The 15616-nt window shown below is 57.2% G+C and overlaps 6 protein-coding genes across 6 annotated transcripts; 4 read left to right on the top strand and 2 right to left on the bottom strand.

Annotated features, from left to right (window-relative positions):
• Nucleotides 1–1739: 1739 nt before the first annotated feature.
• On the top strand, nucleotides 1740–3069 carry IE81DRAFT_326045 (acid protease). The gene has a single exon (XM_025514713.1). The coding sequence runs from the start codon at nucleotides 1844–1846 to the stop codon at nucleotides 2750–2752; it is 909 nt and encodes a 302-aa protein (XP_025367072.1). The 5' UTR covers nucleotides 1740–1843; the 3' UTR covers nucleotides 2753–3069.
• Nucleotides 3070–3677: 608 nt separating this feature from the next.
• IE81DRAFT_249077 (hypothetical protein) lies at nucleotides 3678–5526 on the bottom strand. The gene is made up of 2 exons (XM_025511298.1): nucleotides 5441–5526; nucleotides 3678–5358 (listed from the first exon to the last, which is right to left on the bottom strand). The coding sequence occupies exon 2, from the start codon at nucleotides 5344–5346 to the stop codon at nucleotides 3712–3714; it is 1635 nt and encodes a 544-aa protein (XP_025367071.1). The 5' UTR covers nucleotides 5347–5358; nucleotides 5441–5526; the 3' UTR covers nucleotides 3678–3711.
• On the bottom strand, nucleotides 5496–5657 carry IE81DRAFT_280243 (PfSAH1; the record flags this gene model as incomplete). Its single annotated transcript, XM_025511499.1, has 1 exon — nucleotides 5496–5657. A coding segment is annotated over one exon (162 nt), but the record flags the coding sequence as incomplete, so codon positions are not given.
• A 3464-nt stretch (nucleotides 5658–9121) lies between these two features.
• IE81DRAFT_326041 (hypothetical protein) lies at nucleotides 9122–12514 on the top strand. Its single transcript, XM_025514712.1, has 7 exons — nucleotides 9122–9778; nucleotides 9873–9960; nucleotides 10043–10511; nucleotides 10598–10888; nucleotides 10987–11069; nucleotides 11141–11915; nucleotides 12048–12514. The coding sequence occupies exons 1-7, from the start codon at nucleotides 9568–9570 to the stop codon at nucleotides 12420–12422; spliced, it is 2292 nt and encodes a 763-aa protein (XP_025367069.1). The 5' UTR covers nucleotides 9122–9567; the 3' UTR covers nucleotides 12423–12514.
• Nucleotides 12515–12554: 40 nt separating this feature from the next.
• IE81DRAFT_248993 (hypothetical protein) lies at nucleotides 12555–13186 on the top strand. Its single transcript, XM_025511297.1, has one exon. The coding sequence runs from the start codon at nucleotides 12687–12689 to the stop codon at nucleotides 13026–13028; it is 342 nt and encodes a 113-aa protein (XP_025367068.1). The 5' UTR covers nucleotides 12555–12686; the 3' UTR covers nucleotides 13029–13186.
• A 66-nt stretch (nucleotides 13187–13252) lies between these two features.
• On the top strand, nucleotides 13253–15606 carry IE81DRAFT_326038 (terpenoid cyclases/Protein prenyltransferase). The gene is made up of 6 exons (XM_025514711.1): nucleotides 13253–13715; nucleotides 13894–13961; nucleotides 14047–14186; nucleotides 14343–14527; nucleotides 14631–14824; nucleotides 14979–15606. Exons 1-6 carry the CDS (start codon nucleotides 13427–13429, stop codon nucleotides 15330–15332), a joined length of 1230 nt encoding a protein of 409 aa, XP_025367067.1. The 5' UTR covers nucleotides 13253–13426; the 3' UTR covers nucleotides 15333–15606.
• Nucleotides 15607–15616: the final 10 nt, after the last annotated feature.

Genomic DNA, 15616 nt, shown 5'->3' with positions numbered 1-15616 from the left:
CATCAAAGCGCTGGAGCGTGATTTACAAAAAGCGTGAGTCTCGGAGCATGACCGCAATGATGTGTCGCGCGGCTGGGTCCAGAGATGCGAAACGCGACAGATCGACAGATGGAGCAAGCCTTTTTTTTACTCACCGCGTCGTCGTTCGTGTGAAGCACAGCTCGCTCGATCGCGCGCTCAGTTCGCTCGATCCACATCAGCGGCGCGCAAGAAGGCGCCTCATCGCAGCTAGCCGATCAGATCCGAACAGATGCTGCACTCACGACTCACGACTGCCGAGTGGCTTTTGCCTTCTCCGCACCACGGCTTTCCGACCCGAACCCTCCATCGTGAATCTGCCCGCCCATGCAAGACGCCGAAAATCGTCAATCAGTGAATGAAGGGTCGCACTTTGCAGCAGGCAGGCGGCTGGCTGATGCTGCAGGCGTGCATCATGGCATGCATGTTCTGGCACTGGCACTGGCACGCGCCGGCACATCGGATGGGGAGCAAGCGAAGCATCCTCCAGCATATGCGCTCAGACAAACAGAGGCGCACGACGCAGCTTATATGGGAACGGGTGTGCAAGCGCAGCAGGAATGACTGACGAGGTGCCGTCGTCTCAACCTTGCCCACGGCGAGCGAGGGATCTGCAATTCACACCCCGATTCGGCAACGACGAGCGCTCCTGCCCTGCAGCTGCACCCACAACATCGGCATCTGCTGTGCTTCCTTCTTGAGCCACACGGATGCACGCACGCATCTATCTACGTTCGCTCCTGAGCTTGAGCTTGAGCTTTGGCCAAATTGTGGAAAGATGCGGTCGGTGGCTGATGGCAATGAGGAGGCGAATGCCCCCCCCCTTCGGCATGCTCCACGAGGTCATGTTGGATGCAGGCGAGGCTTCAAACCCTATAGCGCATCACGACTAAGCTGCACTCGATCGTGACTGCTCTCGACTTATTGCGAACGAGCGTGCAAGCAAGTCTGTTTGGCAACTGCTGTTGGACCGTTTGACCGTTGCCGAACCATGCCGTTGCTGTGCCCACCCACAGATCGCTCGTTGCGGCTGCCCTTCCAGTCAACTTCACCACATCGATCACTTATTCACTCGCAAGCTCCGTCATTCATCCACACGATCATTTGCTCCAGTTATCCTTTGACAGAGACAGCTTATAAAGCGTAGCAACGTCGTCCACACATCTTCTGCGCTGGTCGCAGCTCCATTATCCTCTTAACCCGGCCAGAACTCGGAAACTTCTCGCTTCGCATTGCCTATTCGCTTGACTTTGGAGACCCTTTTGCAATTGCAGCCGTCTACACAATGACCAGGCTTGCACTACTGAGCGTGAGCGCCATGTGCGCGACGCTCGTTGCTGCGACTGCGACAGGGAATGTGCAGGCCTTACCGCACAGCAACGCAGAAGCTCGCAGCCAGGGCCTGTCCATGCCAATGACCCGCCGAGGGCCGGTCCAAAGGCGGAGCGGATCGGATCTGCACGCATGGGCAAATGGGGAACGTGAGCATTTGCGAAGCAAGTACGGCTTTGCTTCATCAAAGACGGCTGAGACGTCGAGGCGTAGCGGATCGGAAGCAAAGGCGGCAATGCGGAAGAGGGCGACCGGCGCAGCGAGCCTCGTCAATGTCGACAGGGACGCCTCTTGGACCGCCGCTTTCGAAATCGGCACTCCGGGTCAAGCAGTCAATCTCGTTCTCGATACGGGTTCTGCAGACATCTGGATAGATTCATCCGATCGATCGTCTTACAAACCTGCCGATTCCTCGACCTTTAAAAACGACTCGGACCCTTTTAGCATAACATACGGATCCGGTGCCGTGAAAGGCTACTTGGCTCAAGACGCCATGCAGCTTGCTGGCCAGAGCACTGCTGCTCAGACGTTCGCACTCGCCACTGCAGTCACCCGTGGACTTTTGAATCAAGCGATTGATGGCATTGCAGGGCTAGGCTTCAAGGCCCTCTCGACTGCAAAAGCGACACCATTGTGGCAAAATGTGGGGCTTTCGCAAGCAGATGAGATGTTCTCCTTCTTTCTGCAAAGGGAGATCGACTCTGGCAACCCCGAAAACACGCAGTACGGGGGCGTTTTCACGCTTGGAGGCACCAATTCGTCGTTGTATCAAGGTGACATGAATTGGTCAGAAGTCATCGATGAGTCCTACTGGCTGATCACCTTGGGAGGCATAACGCTGCAAAACAATACGGTGTCCATTGGCAACACTGTCAATGCTGCCATCGATACCGGCACCACGCTGATTGGTGGACCGTCCAGCGTGATTGCCGACTTGTACTCTCAAATTCCCGGCTCATCGCCCAGCACGGAGTCAGAGGGCTACTACAACTACCCTTGTGCCACCAACGTGTCGGCAAGCGTCACCTTCGGCAACCAAGCCTACGTCTTGTCGCCTTCGGACTTTTTGGCAGGCGCAACGGACAGGACGGGCGAGACGTGCTTGGGCGCATTCTTCAGTGTTGGCTCCGATCAGACAAAGACGCTGCAATGGATCGTCGGCGCCGCATTCCTCAAGAGCGTCTACAGCGTGTTCGATTACAATTCTGGCAAACCTAGAGTCGGCTTTGCTGCGCTTGCAGACGGTCTCAATGGAGGCACCGAAAGTTCCACCGTAGCCCAGACCCAAACGGCCAAAGTGGGAGGTGGAAATGGCGCAACATCATCTTTGCATCGCGTTCCGCTTCAGACGCTCCTGGCCACATTGACGGCGACGTTTTGCGTGTTTGCCGTGTGGCTGTGATGCGCCGCCCCCTACACGTCCTGGATGTCGTCGACACCCGCTTCGGATCAGATGCGCCAACGTCCACTATATAGCTAGCTCCCCTTTAGCGATCCGCGCTGTACATGTTCATAATCTCTGCCCCGCCCCGCCCCTCCACATCACCCCCATCTGTCCTAGCACACTTCTTCCCCGCGCTCCTTTCAACTCCGACTCGCTCAAGCATCTGCATGCTCCCATTTGGAAACTTTCACTTCCGCATACATTCCACTCCAGAGCACGCATCGCACGCACGCCATCTTCCAATTAGCAATGAATAAAATCTATCCCCCCCCACACCCTTCTGTGCGAATTAGTTACGCCAGCTGTGCTCGCGTGCATCCTTGGGGCCTCGCCCGGAGCGCTTCGAGCGCCCACTCCGAATTCGAAGCGAAGACAAAAAAGAGGTCTACAGACGCCGCTCTTTGCAACTTTCAAAAAGCCCAGAACCCCCCTCGCAAAGCGCGGGCGGACGGGGGCGGGGGGGGCCAACGCGATGAAGGAGGCCGGCCATGCATGCAAGGCCAACCTACCAAGTCTCATCGATATTGGTTGGCCATACAACTCGAAATCACGCAACTTGGCCCCACGTGTGTGTCTGCGCGCGTGCTCAAAAAAGTTCACCAAGCCCCCCCCCCCCCCCCCCCAACCAAAAGTTGATCTTCCTCTAAACACCCCACGCATTCATCAGGAGAGAGAGAGAGAGAGAGAAAAGCGTGGAAAGGGGGGGGGGGGGGGAACAGATGGACAGGCGGGGAAACAATTACGCGCGTGAGCCCGCGCGCGCGCGCAGTCGAGCATTGCCAAGATGACTCTATCTATGTACATGGATGGAGTGGGATGTTCGAAAAGGCTCGGGAGCGAAAAGGTTGAAGGTCTGCGACAGGGGCCTCCGAAACGATACGGGGGCGGCGGCGGCGGCGGCGGCGACACACTTGACTCTAGCCAGTGTTGAAATAAGGCAGACCCACGTGCTGTTGCTGCTGCTGCTGCTGATTTTGATTTGGATGGTGAAGGGAGGAGTGGGAGTGGTGGTGGTGGTGGCGATAGTGAAAAGGAGCGGCCAGGGATGGGTGCATGGGATCGTGCGGCAACGTGACTTGGGCGGACACATGGCCGTGGCCGTGACCGTGGCCGTGTGCAGCACCAGCTGGACCTGCTGCCTGAGCTTGACCTTGCAGAGCGCTCAGCAACGCGTACTCGTCCGTGCCAGCAGTGTGCGCAGCGTGCAGACCGTCCAAGTGCTGCAATCCGCCACTCGCAGCATGCACGCCGGCACCCGTGTGCCCATGAACACTGCCCACCTTTTCGGACGTCGATAGAGCTTGCGCCAAGAGCGCATTGATTCCGCTGTCGTCCAAAATCGGTCCTGATGATGCTGCTGCGTGCTGCTGGTGCTGGTGTTGAGCAGGGAAGAGGGCTGTTTGGCTTTTCCTCATCGGTGGCTTGAAAGCGCCATCGTTTGTGGCCGATGCGGAAAAGACGTTGTCGCTTACAGACCTCTCGGCGTGAGGGTAGGGAGGGGGCGCTTGTTGTCCGTGCATGCGCGTTTGAGCTGGGGCGTTATGATAGGCCACTGGTCCGAGGGTAGGATAGGGACCCAATTGGCCAGTCAACGCGTCTGTCGAGGATGACGATGAGGAAGCAGAGGGCGAGGGGCCAGATGCGAGGTAAGGTGAGGCGTTTTGCATCTTTGCAGAGTCCTGCGCAGCGCTGTGGCTGTGACGATGACCCCTCATCTGCTCCATCCTTTGGCGCTCGTAGTGCGCCGCTTGTGGATGAGCTTGGAGCAGGGGATTCAGAGGAGGCATGGGACGGGCCATGTTGACTCCATACGCAGCAGCTGCTGCGGCATGAGGGTAGCCAGATCCGAAAGCGGCGTTGGCGGTTGCCGGTCTGCCAGCAGCCAATTCTCCGTAGCTAGGCCCATTCACACCTGCGCTGTGCGACGATGGGTTGCCAGTGCTGGGCCGCGAAACGGACTCGGATTGCGAGAATTGGCCCGAAGCGTCGAGGTTGAAAGCAAAAGGTTGTGAGGCTGTCCGATTCGGCATCATGTGACGCGCACCAGTACTTGTGGAAGAGGAGGGAGCGACGGGGCTGGAATTGGCGGGGCTGCTGCTCGACGTGGATTCTTCCGCTTTGCCAAGGCCGTCCTTTGAGCCTTTGCGTGACATGATGGCAGCCCTCACACGTTCCTTCCCTCCAGCAAGAGGTGCAGGCATGAGCGAGCCAGACGCCTCTGCCGCGCCCGACGCTCCGCCTGCATCGGCAGCTTGCTTGCCCTTCTTACCTGATCCTCTGCTTGCGCCGGAAGATTTGCGCTTTTGTCCCGATCCCGCTGCAGACGGAGTGCCATTCAGAGTGCCAGCATCGTGTCCATTCGATGGGCCCGCACCTCCACCTGCTAGACCTCCTCCCCCTCCTCCTCCTCCTCTGTCACCGCCATCGTCGTCAGCATCATCTCGCCTGCGAGCATTCATGGGTTTCAGGTCTTCCTCTTCCTCATCTTCGTCGTCGTCCGAATCAGCTTCTGCAGCTTTTCTGAAGAAAAAGTCGGGTCCCTTGTGGTCCATTGGACCGTTGTGCTATTCATCGACGAGGTCCGTCAGTCGCGAACTTTAGCGCACAGTGTCTGCGCGATGTGGGAAGCGTGACTGCGATACCGACTCACATCTGTATATCGAAGCAGCACCCTATCGATGTCGCCGCTGCAGAATTGCGACAATTTGCCATTGTGCGAAAAGACGATGACGGCCACTTCGCTGTCCGTCAAGACTGCCAGTTCGTGAGCTTTCTTCATGAGACCCGCTTTGCGCTTGAGATAAGTGACGGATCGATTGCGATCATCATCGATGCGCTGGATCCTGATCTTTTTGCGACCCATCTTTGTTCTGTCGTGCGAGTGGGAGTGCGCAAGCGAAGCAGAAGTGGCAAGCAATAGAGTAAGCGAATTATGAATTCTCTCCATGTAATCACATGATGCTGCTCGCCCTCCCTCTTTGGATAGCACCATGCTTTGCACGTCTGCGCAGCACCCGCGAGGCGACTCTGTTTGCTCTTATTCTCCCCCCTCTTCCTCTGCCTTCGTGTGTGTGTGTGTGTGTGTGTGTATACCCTCCGCATTTGCACTCACTGCGCTTTCATCCAAGCTCGTGGGGGTGCGGTGCTTGTTCCGCTTGCGGGGGAAGGAGGCGACAAAAGGGGTGCTCAAACTGTCAACTCGATCGATCGCACCAAGCCTGCCAGTGCCCAGTCTCTAGTGGCGCTTGATCGTTGTTACGAGAACCGCGCTTCCGGGGTTTGGTTGGGGGCCGCAATGCGTCCACAATCGGTCTACCGCTTGTGCAGAAGGAGAATGCCTATGAATCCTGACTGTGAAGATGCAAGAAGAATATTGTCCGCCGTGTCTGACTCGCGGCTCAGAGGTGCTGTTCGTTGAAAGAGCGAAATTTGGGTTGGGATCACGGCTGCTCTACGAAAGAGTAGGCGTAAGGGGGAGGATTGATGATGTTCTTGGGCGCGCCAGGCGCAAAAACCCTCTTCGTTGCTGCAACTCGCACAAGTGCTAGCGGTGGCCGTAGCGTCTAGTGGACGTGCAAGTGAGGGTGCGCGGGCGCGGGGACGGGGACGGGATGCGCTGTGCGGACCTCTGCGTCGACGCTTTACGCCTCAACCTTAGTGCTGTCACCAGTGCAATTGCCTATGTCGCACAGCTTGATCCCGAACCCAACCCCCCCCCTTGGCGTTCACTTGCGCCTCGAGTTCAGGTACGGATACACCTAGGAGATAGATGTGCCTTTCACTCGTGACTTTGGAGCATGCAAAGACGTGGCGGATGTGGGAAATGGCAAGCGCGCGCGTGGCCTTTGCCTTGCCTTTGAATTTGACCCCCGCGTTGCACCTGATACGTGGGGGGGGGGGGGGGGGGGAGGAAAGAGGTTCGGACTTGAGCCGCAAAATTTCCCGAAAGGCTCAGCGAGGTTTGTGCCCCTGCCTGCCCCCGGGCGCCGCTGCGACAATCGCTCGTGCGATGCAATGCGGGTCTCCTAAGTCTTGAGTGCGACTGAGCGGGAAGGTGAGCGGTCGGCCGGGGAGTGACAGCTGGGCGGAGCGCAATTAAGCTCTGTCACAGCTAGGATACGGTGCCGTGCGGTGCGGTGCGGTGCGGTGCGGATCGACCGGTTGGCGCGGCTCGATGCTTCTTTCAAAAAAAAATGGTCGGCTCTACCGAAGCGATATATACAGCGTGCGTCTCAGATGCTTACGCCGATGCGCGCGCGGATAGGCAGACAGACGCCTATATAGATGATTGCAAAGTCAATTTATCGCAGCAGCCAGCGCGTAACGGTTTGACTCGAGACTGTTGTACCACAGCAGCTGCTGCGGTGATCGATGTGATGGCTGAAGCTGCTTGCTTGCTTGATGTCCAAATTGGGGCGGCGCAATAATCAAGTCGCCGGTGCGAGGTGCGAGTCGAGGCGATTCAAGAATGTCTCAGTCGTGAGTGAGTGAGTCAGTGAGCGAGTGTGTGTGTGCGTGCGCGCGCTCCATGCAGCGCTTGCGAGAATCCAAGTAGAATTGCGCGGGGGCGCCAGTCATGCAATGTAGTCAAGAGTAGTTAACGGAATTGCAGCTGGCTATAGCTGAGGTGGGCGGCGTCGCGATCAAACACTTGCTTCGTCGTGTCGTGGTGAATGGAGGTGAATGCTGGAGCTCAGCGCTCTCGCAGATGGCTCGGATAGCTGCCGATGAGCGCGAGGGATGGATGGATGGATGGATGGATGATGTGTGGAGAGGGGGGCTCCATCTACAGTCACAGTTTTGAGTACAGCCATCGCAAACATTCGTCATTCGGTGCCCACCAGCCCGCTCGTCCGCCCGCCCTTGACCGAGCCAGACGTTTGAGACACGGCAACTTGGGAGGGAACATCAGCCCGGCAGCTGTCACTTGTGATTCAAAAGATTCGTCGTCGCGGTGCTTGCTGCTTGCTGCATGTACTGCATGCATGCCATAGATGCACGTTGATCTGCCTGTCTCAAGTCGTGGAGTCGTGAGTCTCTGCTCATCCGCCCTCGCGCCGCGCAGCACCGGCCGGTACGGCACGGCATTCAATTCGCGCGTCCCGGTACCCTACCTCACCAGGCATGCATGCAGTCGTCAAGCGCGTGGGGGCGGCAGAAATTACGAAAAAGCCTTTTGTTGGAGTTTTGAATCGTGAAATCTTCTTTTTGAAGCTGAGTTTCTAGCATCAGCTGTACGGTGCCTACTTGCTGTACCGCACCGCACCTATATGTATGTAGCTGATGTGCGTCGCGCTTTTGAGACGCAACACCTGCTGCGTGCATGCACCGTGCTGATGCCGCCTATTCCGCCCGCCCCTGGGCAGCATCAGCGTGTACGTGCGCTAATTGCCTCATGGCATCCCACACTTGACTCGATATCGTGCCTCTTGAGTCGAACCTGAGTCCATCATGCACCCGACTGACTCACCAGACATCGCTATAGCGCCCAGGCACGCGATTTGTGCAGCAGGTTCGGTCCACACTAAATACTCGACACGTACGCGGACCCTTGGAGACATATGCACGCATGCACGCATGCATCTATGCTCGGCGTCTTGATGTTTGTCTGAAGCATCGCAATTAACGCTTTAATCACGAAAACAAAGCACATCATTATTGATTCGAAGCGACCTTACCGTTACATGAAGGCCGGTCGAACGGTCAACCCTCGTCAAAGCGAGAACTCGAGATGGGGGGGGGGGGGGGGACGGGGAACTCAAGACGGGTGGGGTGCTCTCTGCGCGTCCAGACACACCTGCAGTCGTGAGTCTTGAGTCGAGCATGGCCTTGCACATGCACGCGCATCGAAGACCTCTTCTGCATCCCCCTCTCTCTCTCCTTTCGCTTTCGCTTTGCGGATGACGGAAGACGAGGAGCTAGGTGCGCTCCTGTTGCAGGCGTTCAGAAGTGAAGAAGCGGCAGCCAGCCAGCGTCGCTTAATTGCCCCTCTGGCCAAAGTCCATCCCATCCGCCTATCAGATCACGTGCGATGACTGCGCATGGCTAAGCCCACACGATCACGTATCAGACTCGACTCATCACAACAACATGCACGGTGTAGGTTTGGATCGTGAATGTGAAGTCTGATGAGTGAGTGGAAGTCGATGGTGAATAGATCAATTGAATGGATCAATGGTGAACAAGTCACGTGTCACGGTCACGAGTCTTGATGAGTTTTCACCCACCTCGAGCGATCCGCACGGACCAGCTTGAGCTTGATGGCGCGGGGCGAAGACGAGCCATGCGGCATGCATGCTTGAAAGTCTTGACTACATCATGTATACCTCAGCAGCAAGCGCGTGAAGTGGCGCACGTGAGGAGAGGCCCTCCACTCGTGACTCACCTCGCGCATCCAGAATCCTTGATGCTTTGACTCGTCACTCGCTACTTCTCATCAGACTCGATGAAGCGTGAGCTCTTGCATCATCATCATCATCATCATCACCATGATGCCAAGCCTCATCTCTGGCGCCCATCTCCTCCTCTCTTTCCAAAAGGCCGAAAGTACAGCATTGACTGACTTGCTTTCACCACAAATCGCCTCCGCACTCTCACCGAGGAGGACAAAACAGCTCCACTGCGACGCCCGCTCCTCGCGAGCACACGATCTGCCTAGCTGCTGCCTGGCTTGGCTGGCGTCCAGGCTTCTGGTCCGCGGTACACACACACACACACCACCCACGCCTCATATCTAGCGGCACACACCACTCGCATCTCCTCATCGATCCGTTATGCCGGGCATTCAAGTTTTTTGCGACAGGGGTGGCACGTTCTGCGACGTGATTGCCAGAGTGCCCGATCAAGAAGACATTGTCATCAAGCTGCTCTCCCACGATCCTGCCAATTACAAGGATGCGCCGACGGAGGGCATTCGCAGGGTGCTGGAGAGAAGTTTGGGAAAGGAGATCAAGAGGGGCGACAAGATTGACACTTCTGCCATTGGTGAGCAAGGCAAGCCGGATGTAGCGACGTGGCATGGCGTGATCTTGCAGCGCTTGACTGCTTTGGGACGCCCTCCTCCCCCACGCCCCGTCAGACTATATACGCCTCTCCACCACAGTCGCCACGAATGCGCTGCTTGAGCGCAAGGGAGAGAAGCACGTGCTAGTGACCACCAAAGGCTTGTACGTAGATCGCTCTGCAAGTCACGAGCTCGCGCTGCGCTTCGCTTTTTGCTCAGACCTGCCGCCCCACAATTCGTCTTAGCCGTGATCTGTTGGAGATTGGCAATCAATCCAGGCCAGACATCTTCGCCCTCAATATTCGCAAGCCAGAGGTGCTGTACTCTGCGGTGCTGGAGGTGGACGAGAGGGTGACGCTGGTAGGCTACGCCTCTGACCCTCACGTCGAGCGGAACAGCGTCAAATTCGATCAGCATGGCAAAGTTTCTCGAGCTTACAAGGGCCACGATCATCCACCTCCTGCGGCGGATGGTAGGGATGCTGATATCGTCCAAGGGGAGAGCGGCGAAGCGGTGGCCATTCTCAAGAAGCCCGATGAGCAGCAACTCGAAGAGGATCTCAAGAGGCTGTATGATGAGGGCTACAGAGCAGCAGCCATCGTCCTCATGCACTCCTACACGTATCCAGAGCACGAACGCATCGTAGAGGAGATTGCAAAACGCGTCGGCTTCACCCACATCAGCGTCAGCTCCAAGCTGATGCCCATGATCAAGGTGAGCGCAGCACCGCTCGCACTTTGGCACGCGCGCGCAGGTATGGGCGTTGCTGTGCTGACTTTTGCCGCTTGCCGCCTCTCCAGATCGTGCCTCGCGGTACCTCATCCACAGCAGACGCCTACCTCACGCCCATCCTCAAGCAGTACATTGACGGTTTCTTCAACGGTTTCGAAGGCTCGCTCAGGGATGGCACTGCAGGCACCCGCGTAGAGTTTATGATGAGTGACGGAGGTTTGACCAGCGTGGAACGCTTCAGCGGTCTCAAGAGCATCATCTCTGGACCAGCGGGCGGCGTCGTTGGGATGGCGTTGACGAGCTATTGGAAAGAGGATGGCAGACCGATCATCGGCTTGGATATGGGCGGCACGTCTACAGTGAGTGAGCCAGTGCTCCATTTCCAGCAGAGCTTCCCGCGAAACCGGCGCGGAGAACATCAGGGCGCTCATTCGAACCATTCCTCGCAACTGCACAGGATGTCTCTCGCTTTGCTGGTCGCTACGAGCAAGTCTTTGAGACTACCTTGGCTGGCGTCACGATTCAAAGCCCTCAGCTAGAGTGGGTTTGCAAGCTCTTGTCGCGCATCGGCCCAAACGTCCATGCTCACGCGATCCGCCCCACGGCCACAGCATCAACACTGTCGCATCCGGTGGCTCATCGAGGTTGTTTTGGAGAAATGGGCTGTTTGTGGTTGGGCCTGAATCTGCCAGCGCGCATCCTGGTCCTACTTGCTATCGCAAGGGCGGTCCTCTCGCAATCACCGATGCCAATTTGGTGACGGGCCGACTTCCCACGGAAAAGTTCCCAAAGATCTTTGGTCCGAAGGAGAACGAGTCGTTGGATGAGGAGACTACTCGGATAGAATTTGAGAAGCTGCGAGAAGAGATCAACAACGATACTGGGAGGGAGCTGAGCTTGGATGAGACTGCTCAAGGATTCATTCGCATTGCTAATGAGCTCATGGCGAGACCCATCAGGGCGCTCACGGAAGCGAGGGGATATTCTGCCTCTAAGCATATCCTGGCTTGTTTTGGAGGTGCGGGCGGTCAACACGCCTGCTCGATCGCTCGCTCGCTAGGCATCAAGACGGTGCTGATTCACAAGTACAGCAGCATCCTCTCGGCCTACGGTATGGCGCTCGCGAACAGGGTGCACGAAGCGCAAGCTCCTTCGAGCGAAACGTGGGGCAGCGAGGGTGCGCTGGAACGTGTGCAGAAGCGGGTGGAAGAGCTGCAAGAGAAGGTCAAGAGCGAACTGCACAAGGAGGGCTTCAAGGATGATAGGCTCGAAGTGGAGGTCTTGCTCAATCTGAGGTACGAAGGAACGGATACTGCGCTGATGAGCCTGAAACCAAACGATAGCTGGGACATGGAAAAGGTGTTTGTGGACACGTACAAGCAAGAGGTGAGATGTTTTTCGCGAGTGTACTTGATGCTCTGCCACGCGAAGCTGTGCTGAAGTGAGGTGACCTGCTGGCGAACGGTCTCACCGCACCGCATCGCACCCCACCGAACCGAACCGCACCGCACCGCTCAGTTCGGCTTTGTATTGTCCGACAAGCCGATAAGGGTGGATGACGTGCGGGTGCGAGGGATCGGCAAGTCGTACGACACGCTACCAGAGTGCGCGCTTTCCGAAGCTCGTCGATTAGACTTTTCCCGAGTCGACGCATCGGCGTTGCAAGAGACGACGATGGGACGGAGGAGGAGGGCAGCAGTGTACTTTGATGGGGGGCACGGAAGAGTGGATACGCCGCTGGTGGAGTTGGACAAGACGAAAGCTGGAGAGATGTACGAGGGACCGGCTCTGCTCATCGACCAGACGCAGACTTTGCTCATCGAGCCGGCTTGCGTGGCCAAGATCACTAGCCAGGCGGTCATTGTGGAGATTTTGTACGACGAGCAAAAGTAGTAGAAAGAGAAAGGTGGGCGCACGCGCGCGCGCCCGGGGGGGACTCGGAAGCAGAGCAAATGGCAAATCGATGCGGGGCCTTTGCCTTGCCGTGCCTGGCATCGCTCGCCATGTTTGCGCTTTGATGGGATTATAGCAGCGTGAGCGTGAATGCCGTGCCGTGCCGAGGCAAGTGTGTGTGGAAGAGGTGGGGTCTTGGTACGTTGAGCGAGCTTGACTTGACTAGACGCGGGACTGTGAGGAGGCAATGCTTGCCCTTGCGTTATGCTTGCCCTTGCGTTGCCCCAAGTTGTGCAAACGCTTGGGAAAGCCATTTGCGGATGCGACTGCGGGATGCTTGCTTGCGTAGGGGCATTCTTGAGCACGTACAGCAAAGCAGCTGGCTATGCGCGTTCGCATCCAACTCGTGCTCTGGCTGGCTGGCTGGCTGGCTGGTGCTTTGCTGTGCTTTGCTGTGCGCTGCGCTCGGCGCGTTGGACGCCGAAAAGGGACTTACTTGGACTTGGGCAGGCCTTGAAAGATGTTCGGAGCGGGTTAGATGGAGCGACGTTAACCATGCACCCGTCCGCACACACATTGTATGATTCGGGTTCAAGTTTCTCTTGATCACGGGAGACCTTTCCCGCTCACAAATTTCTCGTCGAGAAGGAGGAACTCCGCACGGCGCGGCCGATTTGCCGGATGTGCTGTGGAGCTTTTGAAGGTGCACGGCGAACACGCGCACGGACCCTTTGCATGGAGCCGCGGACCGGGGGGGTTTCGTGTGTACCGGTACAAGTTTTTGCTAGCGCGCGGTCACATGGGCTTTGCTTGCTGGGCGCGCACCTCATCCACAAAGTTCCAACTGCATGCATGCCAGCCATCATCGAAGACGTACCTCCCAAGAAGGTGGGGGGGGCGGTGGATAAAAATTGCGGGCCCATTTCTCCCTTCTTTGTTCGCCCCCCTCCCCTTCCCTTCCTTATTTTCCTTGTTGCTGCCGAGTCTGCCCCGAGATGCAAATCATGTCTTCATCCATCACCCCTACCACCGCCATCACCACCACCAACAGCAGCAGCGATTACTCCCTCAACAACCCCTTCTCGCCAAAGAAGCACATTTCTCTGCATGTCAGACACTTGCACCTCTTGCCCAACGCTTACCAATCAGCAGGAGCGGATGCTCAGCGCATCACTTTGGCCTACTTTGCGCTGTCGGCCATCGATTTGCTGAGTGGGGTGCCGCACGATGCGGCACGCGTGGATGATGAGGAGAGGAGAGAGTGGAGGGATTGGATTTGGGATAGGCAGGTGGGTGAGTCGGTGTGTGTGTGTGCGTGCGTGCGTGCGTGCGTGCGTGCTTGCAATTGTGGGAGGAGAAAGGCTCGGCTCATGTTGAAGATGGGCGAGATGGAGGGTGGATGGCGCGGAGATGCGAAACCTTTGACAGCTCAAACTCCTTTTTGTCTGTCTTTTTTTAATCTCTTTCTCAGCAAGCGGCGGTTTTGTCGGCTCGCCTGTACTGCAAAGCGCAAAGGAGGCATACAGCCCATCCTCTGTCGTGCGTAATGCACAACCCTGCGCTAGCTATGCTCCCTTCTGATCAAGCTTAGCCCTGCAACACCCCACCCGCCATCATACTGCAGAGCATCCGCGGAGACTTGGCCCAAACCTACACGGCATTGTTGGCTCTGGGCACTTTGCGCGATGAGGAGGGCCTAAAGACGAGGTTGGACAAGGATGCTCTGTGTGCGCTGTTGAGCCAGTGCCAGCAGCAGGATGGAAGGTGAGGGCATGACGGGGCGTCGTGGCATGGCGCGAATGGGCAAGAGAGCAGAAGGGACATTCGATGCGCCCGCCGCCTTTCAGCCACCTCTCACTCCTACTCGCCCGATTCGCACCGCACCACACTCACTCCCGCTGTTGCTTCTTTCGCAATCAGCTTTCGAGCTTCGCCTGAAGAACAGGGTTCGGACGTGAGGTTCGTGTTCTGCGCATTTGCTATTGCTCATCTGCTCGGACAAGATGGCTGGCGAGCTATAGACTTGCAGAAGACATTGGGCTACTTGGGACGATGCAGGACGTTCGATGGAGCATTTGGGCAGAGTCCCGGAGAGGAGTCTCATGGTGAGCTGCTCTGCTCGATCTCCTTTCGCGCAGCATATAGGCTGCATCTGCACCTCTCGGCTCATATCCTCACCAACGCCATCCTTTCCCTTCTTTGGATTAGCCGGCTCAACTTATTGCGTGCTCGCCTCGCTCCGTCTCGGCGGTCAGCTCCACACTTGGCTAAGCCCGGCGGAACAGCAAAAGACCGTCCATTGGCTTTCGCATCGTCAAGATGTCACTACCGGAGGCCTGGCAGGTCGTTTGAACAAAGAAACGGATGTGTGCTACTCGTTTTGGGTCGGAGCTTCTCTCGCTGTGAGTTGCCCTCTCGCTCTCCGCATCCCCACAGCAAGAGCTCGAGCTGGTGCAACGACTTGACTGCGATGAACTTCCGCAAGGATCAGACATTGACTTGAACCTCTTATGTGTCGCTCGAACCCCATTTCGCTCCCCCTCCTCTGCTGAACAGATCTTGGGGCACCATGATCTGCTCGACGCATCAGCGGATGTGCGATGGATTCTGAGCGCCCAATCGCGCGTGGGCGGCTTTGGTAAGGTTCCAGACGAACCACCGGACCTTTTGCACTCCTATTTGGGTCTGGCGGCTCTGGCTCTTCATGCTCACGATGACGAGCAGGATAACGCTAGATTGGAGGCCGATGGTCCATCGGAGCAGCATGAAAGTGTGGATGCAGAGACGAGGAGCGTAAGAAACGAGCTAGGCAAGAGCATCCAACCGCTCGACGCTGCGATCAATCTGCGCAGAGAGAGTGCGGATTGGCTGCGCCGCACGCTGAGGTCGTCTGGCCGGACTGCAACCTGAAGCCCGCACTTGCAGCACCTCGCGCTGGTCCAGCTCACTCAACTCGAGGACTTTCCTGCCGATGACGTCCTGCTCCTGGTGATCCCTTGGCCATTCGACGCAGCCCGAGCTCGCACAGCCGTGAGCTTTGAACGCGACGCGCATTCGACGCAGTCAAAAGTCACATTGAGCGTCGTTGCGTCCCATGACGGACGTCGTTTGCCTCGCATCAAGCCGGTCAAGTGGTGAGACAAATGCCCAACCCCCCACAATCTTGGCTGCTCGCGTCTTTTCTCCCCCCCCCC

Source organism: Ceraceosorus guamensis (genome assembly GCF_003144195.1).
Source record: "Ceraceosorus guamensis strain MCA 4658 unplaced genomic scaffold IE81scaffold_88, whole genome shotgun sequence".
Classification (NCBI taxonomy): domain Eukaryota; kingdom Fungi; phylum Basidiomycota; class Exobasidiomycetes; order Ceraceosorales; family Ceraceosoraceae; genus Ceraceosorus; species Ceraceosorus guamensis.
The sequence above is the reverse complement of the archived record's forward strand: the minus strand, read 5'-3'. Positions and strand labels throughout refer to the sequence as shown.

Bases quoted from the DNA above. Each gene is read 5' to 3' on its own strand.
- IE81DRAFT_326045 (XM_025514713.1), top strand. From the start codon at position 1,844: ATGCAGCTTGCTGGCCAGAGCACTGCTGCTCAGACGTTCGCACTCGCC.
- IE81DRAFT_249077 (XM_025511298.1), bottom strand. From the start codon at position 5,346: ATGGACCACAAGGGACCCGACTTTTTCTTCAGAAAAGCTGCAGAAGCT.
- IE81DRAFT_326041 (XM_025514712.1), top strand. From the start codon at position 9,568: ATGCCGGGCATTCAAGTTTTTTGCGACAGGGGTGGCACGTTCTGCGAC. The intron at 10,512-10,597 runs GTGAGCGCAGCA...CCGCCTCTCCAG, and splicing joins AGCTGATGCCCATGATCAAG to ATCGTGCCTCGCGGTACCTC. The intron at 10,889-10,986 runs GTGAGTGAGCCA...GCAACTGCACAG, and splicing joins ATATGGGCGGCACGTCTACA to GATGTCTCTCGCTTTGCTGG.
- IE81DRAFT_248993 (XM_025511297.1), top strand. From the start codon at position 12,687: ATGCTTGCCCTTGCGTTGCCCCAAGTTGTGCAAACGCTTGGGAAAGCC.
- IE81DRAFT_326038 (XM_025514711.1), top strand. From the start codon at position 13,427: ATGTCTTCATCCATCACCCCTACCACCGCCATCACCACCACCAACAGC. The intron at 13,716-13,893 runs GTGAGTCGGTGT...TCTCTTTCTCAG, and splicing joins GATTTGGGATAGGCAGGTGG to CAAGCGGCGGTTTTGTCGGC. The intron at 14,825-14,978 runs GTGAGTTGCCCT...TCTGCTGAACAG, and splicing joins GGGTCGGAGCTTCTCTCGCT to ATCTTGGGGCACCATGATCT.